Genomic DNA, 8,577 nt, shown 5'->3' with positions numbered 1-8,577 from the left:
TGCCGGCGCGCGTCGCCGCGCCCGTCTATGTTTACAATAGAAGGATAGGATTTTTCAAATATATACATGAGAAAAAAAAATGAAGTCGTAATGGATAGTAGGGAAAAACTTTTTTCCCTAGGTCTGATGATCTTAGAGTTGAATATGAAAACGCACATTGTTGCACATGAACATTCACATTTTAGTACTTCAATACATTTTAGGGTTTTGATAATAATCGTAGATTGTATAGATCTACATGTACATATCAAGAAATTGTCTTCTATGAATACGATATAAGAGTACTTCTCAGGCTCATCTGGAACAACTCGAAGCATTAGTCAAGGCGTGATCTCTAGTTTTTTGTTCAGATGGTCATGAAAGATTATCCAAGGTTACTGTGTGATTTGCAAAGGGCATTGTATGATGGAGGCTACCTAAGTCATCTGAAGCTGAACTGCCGCTAGTAGTAGCGGTTGGTAAATGTACAGAAAAATCTTAGCGAATTCATTAGTGTCTCTGTTTGTACACGATATAGTTGGTTTTAACAGAAATTGTGTCTCTGTTTGTACATGCTACAATTGGTTTTACCACAAACAGTAAAGTTCAACATTGGTGTAAACTGTTTCCTCGGAAACCATGCTCAATGTGCATGGCCAATTACTTTTCTCAGGAGCATGTTTGGTATGTTGGGAGCAGTTTTATTTGGAATGGGTGCATTGCTTGGCCAGACATTCTTCCAGGATTGTTTTTATTGGTAGCTCACCTTGTCATCACTCTGCGCTTAGTATATTTATTTGTGTGTAATCCCATGTGATGACACTACGGGCCTTATGTGAGCTGCTTGATGATAACATGGAACTACTCGGTGCTTGTACCGGTTTATATAATGTAGCTGACTTGTGTGGTATTCAGTTAACTTTGGGTGTTCAGTACATGTAAATTCAGTTAAAGTTTGCTCCTGCGTGTGGTAGTTGCTAAAGGGCCACAACATGTAGAAGGCATCAGTCTGTAAAACTATCTCTAGCTGATCCATGATGGTGCCATTGAACAATTGGGGTTGTGAATTGCAGTTAAGTTTGGTGTCCCATTCATAAGTGGTTGTTTTAAGCAAGGGAAAGGGTAATGTGTTTGTGGATGAGGTTGAAAACCAAATAAATTTGCATATCTGTTGCAGATGGTTGTCTCTGGATTTTGTTTGGATGATCGACCCAGCGTTCGAGGCGTGGGCCGGTCTGTTTAGCGTTTCAGCAATCCCGTTTTTGGAACCTTCTATGGTGTGTCTCTAGCCGGGTTTTTTCGGTTTTAGGAGCCTTCTAGGAGGTTCCTGAACTGGGTTTCATTTTTTCTTTTCCTTCCCTTTTTTGTTTTTTCTCTTTTCTTTTTTATTCTCTTTCCTTTTTTCATTCCTTTCATGTTTCTATCTTTTACAATTTATTTTTTATATTTCAACAAATGTTCTGAAATTTTAAAAATGTTCGCATTTTTCAAGTTTTGTTCACTTTTTTAGAGAATGTTCCTATTTTTAACTTTTGTTCAGAAATTCCAAAAAAAGTATAGAATTTCAAATTTTGTTCGCATCTTTTGAAAAAATGTTTGAAAATTCTAAAACGTTTGAATGTCAAAAAATCGTCGCATTTTAAAATTTGTTCACAAACTAAAAAATTGTTCAGGAACATCAAAACAAACGATCCCATTTATAAAATTTGTTCTCCCATTAAAGAAATGTTCATGATTCAAAATTTGTTCACAAATTCAAAAAATATCTCATTTTTAAATTTTATTCACAAATTCAAAAATGTTCTAGAAATTCAAAAAATGTTCCTATTTTCCGTATTTGTTCTCAAATTAAAAAAATATCGTTTCAGGTTCACAGATTTTAAAAAGTTCATGTTTAAAATTTTGCAAATTCAAAAAATGTGTAAGTTTTGATAAAATTATTCATAATTTTTAAAAATGTTCATGCTTTTTAAAAACTTGTTTTTCAGAAACTATTATGAGTTTTCAAAAAAATGTTTTTTGCCTAATTAATTAATTGTCATCCTTATTAAAAATAGCTACTTCTAATTATATTTAGGCTTAACTAATGCTACCTCTTGAGCTTGCGTTGGTTTTTCCCGAAAAGGAAGGGATGATGCAGCAGAGTAGCGTAAGTATTTCCCTCAATTTTTGAGAACCAAGGTATCAATCCAGTAGGAGGCCACGCTCAAGTCCCTCGTACCTGCACAAAACGATAGCTACTCGCAACCAACGCGATTAGGGGTTGTCAATCCCTTCACGGTCACTTACGAGAGTGAGATCTGATAGATATAATATTTTTGGTATTTTTGGTATAAAGATGCAAACTGAAAAGTAAAAGGCAAAGTAAAAAGCAAATCAAGATTAAAGTGATGGAGATTGATATGATGAGAATAGACCCGGGGGGGGGGGCATAGGTTTCACTAGTGGCTTCTCTCAAGAGCATAAGTATTCTACGGTGGGTGAACAAATTACTGTTGAGCAATTGACAGAATTGAGTATAGTTATGAGAATATCTAGACATGATCATGTATATAGGCATCACGTCCGTGACAAGTAGACCGAAACGATTCTACATCTACTACTATTACTTCACTCATCGACCGCTATCCAGCATGCATCTAGAGTATTAAGTTAAAAACAAAGTAACGCTTTAAGCAAGATGACATGATGTAGAGAGATAAATTCATGCAAGATGAAATAAACCCCATCTTGTTATCCTCGATGGCAACGATGCAATACGTGCCTTGCTGCCCCTTCTGTCACTGGAAAAGGACACCGCAAGATCGAACCCAAAGCTAAGCACTTCTCCCATGGCAAGAACTACCAATCTAGTTGGCCAAACCAAATGGATAATTCGAAGATACTTACAAAGATAACTAATCATACATAAAAGAATTCAGAGAAGATTCAAATATTATTCATAGATAGACTTGATCATAAACCCACAATTCATCGGTCTCAACAAACACACTGCAAAAAGAAGATTACATCGAATAGATCTCCACAAAAGAAGGGGAGAACTTTGTATTGAGATCCAAAAAGAGAGAAGAAGTCATCTAGCTACTAACTATGGACCCGAAGGTCTGAGGTAAACTACTCACACTTCATCGGAGAAGCTATGATGATGTAGAAGCCCTCTGTGATGACGGCCCTCTCCGGCGGAGCTCCGGAACAGGCCCCAAGATGGGATCTCGTGGATACAGAAAGTTGCGGCGGTGGAATTAGGTTTTTGGCTCCTTCTCTGTTCGTTTGGGGGTACGTAGGTATATATAGGAGGAAGAAGTACGTCGGTGGAGCTCCGAGGGGCCCACGAGGCAGGGGGGCGCGCCCTAGGAGGGGCGCGCCCCCCACCCTCGTGACCGCCTCTCTGATGCCTTGGCATAGGGTCCAAGTCTCCTGGATCACGTTCGGTGAGAAAATCACGTTCCCGAAGGTTTCATTCCGTTTGGACTCCGTTTGATATTCCGTTTCTTCGAAACACTGAAATAGGCAAAAAAACAGCAATTCTGGGCTGGGCCTCCGGTTAATAGGTTAGTCCCAAAAATAATATAAACGTGGAAAATAAAGTCCAATATAGTCCAAAACAGTAGATAATATAGCATGGAGCAATCAAAAATTATAGATACGTTGGAGACGTATCAATTAACAACCTCATTATTAGTGAATCGATTTCAAATTTATTCGGTGCGAATTGTCAGTAATCAAGTGAAAGCAAATGATTGTCTCCTTTGATTGATAGTTACAAGGACTATTTATATCATCCCAACAGACGCAACACTTGCCAGAGATGCATCGATTAGAGAAGAGAGATGCGTCCGTTGCAAAGCGCAACTGCACACCGATTGTCAAGCAGGGATTAATCCCTTAATTCCTATTGTAATTAATCTTAACACTCCCCCTAATCCATGTTTGTCCAGGTATCATCATCATCTTGAAAGAGACTCCTCCAAAAACCATGTGGGAAAAATATGAGTATAGTGTTTGATATGTTGCATAAAACTCCTTCAAACCCTGTGGGAAAATAAGAAGAAAATGATGCAACATATAATGATTATTGTCTCTTTTAACTCAATACGAGAAAATCCGTAGAGTTTAGAGGACAATAAATATGTCATATATACTTTCTTAAAAAAACCGGTGGGGAAAACAAAAAGTATGACATATGGTCTTGTATTGATATTACCTCATTAAAAACCTTAATGAGAACTTGTGAAGTAAACTCATAAAGGAAAAAAGAGTATAATATGATGCATTGAACAGGGGTAATTCAGGAAGATACTCCCCCTGATTCTTGCATATCTCAAAGCCGTCGAATACCAATTCCAGGAACATTTTCTGGCTGTCGAAGTTGGTAGAGACTTTGTGAACAAACGTATAAGTTTGTTGTATGATTTGACTTCAGAGCATAAGAAAGTGCATGGCAAATTAGTATATCCCAAGTTCCCAACCAATGGACTCATAGCGTGATAGTTTTTTTTATGTTTGGACAGATTTAAGTGATTGACAATGGATTATGTCTACTGTGAATTAAAGGCAGGATCTTCTGTTAGACATTCATTGGAATTTAAAATGCATGGTCCAGAGTAGATTATTAGCAACTAAAAAAGGAAATTAACTCATGCATGGTGCTGTCGGAATTGTCGTGGATGCGTATAGTTGAATAAAAGGACACAACATCGTAATATTTTGATGGATAAATAGGAAGAGTGGATATTTAGTTAAAGATTCAAGGAATATACAGAGGCAACTAAGATAAAATCATATTTCCTGGATCAACATAATCAATTATTAATTTGCCGTGTTCTTATGGAAGATACATACAGAATAACGGCTTGAACAGCTCAGCTTAACTTATAAAAAGCACCACCTATGTTGCCTGTAGGGCTTTGCTCTCCAACAGCACCTCCACTGCCAACATAGAGCTAGCAAGCAAACTATATTTATCATATTTTGTCTCTGCTGCGCTGATTGCTACAATGAACCGCCACTTGGAGATTCAGAGATACACAGTTGGCTACTCCAAAGAATGTCAGGTTTGTGATTTAAATAAACTATGTAGACCAATTGAAGCCTAAAAACTTGATCAAGAAAAGAAAAGGGTTAAATTGTCTCCCTGAACCATATCATCATTGGCACTCAAACATATATGAAATGAAATACAGAAAACCGAACTGATAACTCACTGTTGAGTTTATATTTTGCAGCTTAAACCCCCATCCCTGTCCATGTACAAAATAAACAAAAGAGTATGCAGCCTAAATAAACAAAAGTATATGGGGAATGGAGTTTAATCAAACACAGACCAAACAGGAATGGTAATTGGCCAAAATCACAATATTAAAAAATTAGGTACACCAACAATCGAAGATCCAGTAAATCATTAATAAAGTGATATATCAAACATATATAATTAGTTTGAGTGAGTGGATGTCAAATAATACAATTCATGGATGTCAGATACAGAAACTACGAAACCAAAAACAAAGAGTCATGGTTTGATGAATCCTCTCGATGCAATGGACAATACTTAACTTATCCTTATGGGGATGAATAAATCTGAATATTAGGGAATCATAGACTAATAAAAGTGTTTTGTTGTATATGCAAATTGAAGGTAATGTGTTGGGTCAATTATGAGAGTAAACCAACACTGGTTGGTAAGTAAATGGTAACAATAACACAATAAAGAAACGCTATGAACTATGTATGTGTGCGTATGGATGCACACTTGTGCTGAACAAATTTAAAAACTTCACACTGAACCTTCTATATGATCCATCAACACGGCCGTAAGCTTAAAAAGAAAAATAAATCTACACTAGAAGGATTGGTCTTCAACTCTTCATGATTGAGGCCAAACCTGCCATTGACCACCGAATTTTTTGAAAAGAAAATAAACCAGCAAACAAGCAGAAATGTGAAAATGAGAATATCAAAGAGAAGATAAGGAAAGGGGATGATCTGTACCAGCCATGGAACAACCATCTCAAATTGCTGCCTGATCTCTGTGTGCTGCCCATACCAGAAAAGAGAAAGAGTTAAAATGCCCTTCTCAAATGCTCAGATGCTCTAGGGTTCAGATCTGCAATCAAAGCCATAGGTGTTAAACTACGACATCTCCACCCTCCTACTTGACGGGCTGACATTCTGGATGAAGCTATTTCTAACCTGGAGGTGGATGCTGTTATAACTTTTGGTGTGTGGTTCTATCTTATGGGTTAACAGAAAAAGGGTTGTAAGTTGCAAGAAAGGATGCTTCCCGGTCTACTGTTCCTCGGAAATAACTTATGCCCAAGGCCATTGCTAAGTTGTTACTGCATTTAAATCAATCTGCCATGTCATGCAAACAACTTGACAGCCGACACTATGTCGTTTCTAACTGCCTTTTGTTCTTTGTTCGTCCTATCTATAAGAGGAGAGCATATGACCCATTCTTTCATTTTTTAGCTCACTGGCCATCGGGCTTTATACCAAAAAGAGATCTGCAACAATATTGGAAAGCTTGGGTTCCATCCAATCCTAATTCCTTATGCATGAACATATAAGGTAGTACATGAGGACTTGATAAAAAATGTTAGTCACGTATAACACAGGTATTGCGTTCAAGGTTTATTCTACCTATCTATCCATGCCATTAATCCTGCTTCCCTGCCATTGTTTTTCTGATGACTACCTGAGGAGAGATGACTAGACACTTCCCTGCCACTAATCCTGAAACAAGATATAGTGACTAGACATGAGGATCTTAGACTCTTAATTAGTTGCGAAAGAGTGATCATGGCAGTTAGATACAGGATTATCTAATATTTGGAGGAAAAAATTGAATAAACACTTCTTTAGTTGCACCACCTTTTCTAATCCCTGTCAATCGTGATATCGCAAGTAGCAAAAGTACAACGCTTCTAGTTCTTGAAACATGCGACCATCTCTGGGCTCAGGTTCAAGAAAATTGCAAAAGGAAACCAACTTCTTTTTATTTCTCTTCGTAGTGCCACATATCACAGCAGCTTACATCGAGATTACACAGCAGGGCTTGCATAAAACAAGCAAAACACTTCTTACATCCAGAACACTACAGGAAAAAAGGACAGGATATGCTTAGACACTACACAAGAGTTAGAGCGGTGGCGCGTGGTTTGCAGCTCTCCCCTGTGATCATACTTAAGCCCAAACGTGCTCATATGGAGCACGCAACAATCGGCGATGCATGTAGGCTCCACTCCCTCGCGCTGCACACAATCGACAAGGCAAAAGTTGCTGTTGCCCATGTACGCGAGAGTGGCCCTTGTTGCTGCCATCCGCCGCTCCAGGACTTTGAGGAACAACTTCTCCTTCGCAATCTTACAATATGGCTGCACAGCACTTTCACGGCTGCGGGAGGCGACTTCACAGGCACAAATGTACCCGTCTTTACGGAGCCCGACCCATGCGTCTAGCTCGCTGTCGTAGTAGCCTTGCCCTTGGAAAGGCAGAGCCCATTCCCCATGCCACCTCCACTCGGAACGCTTGGTGTCGAATGAGAAGGTACCCTTTGGAACATGTTGATAAAGACTGTCGTGTGCAGACATGAATATGGTGTGCCCGTCCGGGTGCAGCGCGTAAGAGGAAATTATATCATCCATGGCAAATGGCGGTGGCGATGGCACCCTTTTCCAGGACCAGTCCATGGCTGGCCGTGGATTGTGGAGCTCATCGCTTCCCGTGGCTGCCCATGACATGGCCTCAAAAGAGTGCTGCTCGCCGGCATGGCGAGATGTCGATGCATACAATGTATCACTGCCGGCCACAGAGATGTCAATGCCACCAAGCAGTGAACGTGGTACGCTTGGCCCGATTATGATTCCCGCTATCTTGGTATCATATACGAGGATGGGAGTCTGTGGACAGTGTGGGTTGGTGGCGATGAAGATGCTGTTTCCAAAGGGCGTGAAGCTCATGCCAAGATGGCGTACTGGCACGGGAAACCGGAGGACGGGAGGGTCAGGGAACCCAAACTGCACATCGCTGGTGCAGGTAGTATCTTGCAAAGTGTCGGCATCAACCTTGTAGATGCTGAAGCCCGTGTCCCAATCATCCAGCACTAGGTAGAGGTGCTTCTTCGGCGCACGCCGTGGCCTTTTTTCGGTGCGGTCGCCGTCGAGGTGCGAGTGCTGACGCTTGGACATGTTCTTCTAACTGGATCCAAATATTGATTTTTTGATTCTGATAGTTACGAGGTTGCCAACGGAAGGGCAAGGAGGAGGCGACAGATCTAACCTGGGGATGTGAGAGGGCTTCGCCAATCCATCCCTCGTCTTAGTATTTATGAAGAAGAAGCGGAAGGGCAAGGAGCCTGGGGCTAACTCCCAGCCGGGCTCGGATTACATGTAGATAGGCAATGGCAGAGTGCCTAGTTAGACCCAGAGTCAGAAGGAGCAGAACCACCATGACGAGCGCACTACTCCACAAGAGAGCCACAATGGAGCTAGGGTTGGGGGAGGGGAGCCGAATCAAGAGTCAAATCGGGAATGAGATGGGGAAAAAAGGGGGGTCACCGGAGTTGCCGCGCCGTGGTCGCCGGAGTCGTCGTCGCCGCTC

General features: G+C 40.5%; 1 protein-coding gene across 1 annotated transcript; it reads right to left on the bottom strand.

Annotated features, from left to right (window-relative positions):
• Positions 1 to 7,058: 7,058 nt before the first annotated feature.
• On the bottom strand, positions 7,059 to 8,165 carry LOC125540902. Its single transcript, XM_048704431.1, has one exon. The coding sequence runs from the start codon at positions 8,163 to 8,165 to the stop codon at positions 7,059 to 7,061; it is 1,107 nt and encodes a 368-aa protein (XP_048560388.1).
• Positions 8,166 to 8,577: the final 412 nt, after the last annotated feature.

The sequence above is a fragment of the Triticum urartu genome, chromosome 2 (genome assembly GCF_003073215.2).
Source record: "Triticum urartu cultivar G1812 chromosome 2, Tu2.1, whole genome shotgun sequence".
NCBI lineage: Eukaryota > Viridiplantae > Streptophyta > Magnoliopsida > Poales > Poaceae > Triticum > Triticum urartu.
The sequence above is the reverse complement of the archived record's forward strand: the minus strand, read 5'-3'. Positions and strand labels throughout refer to the sequence as shown.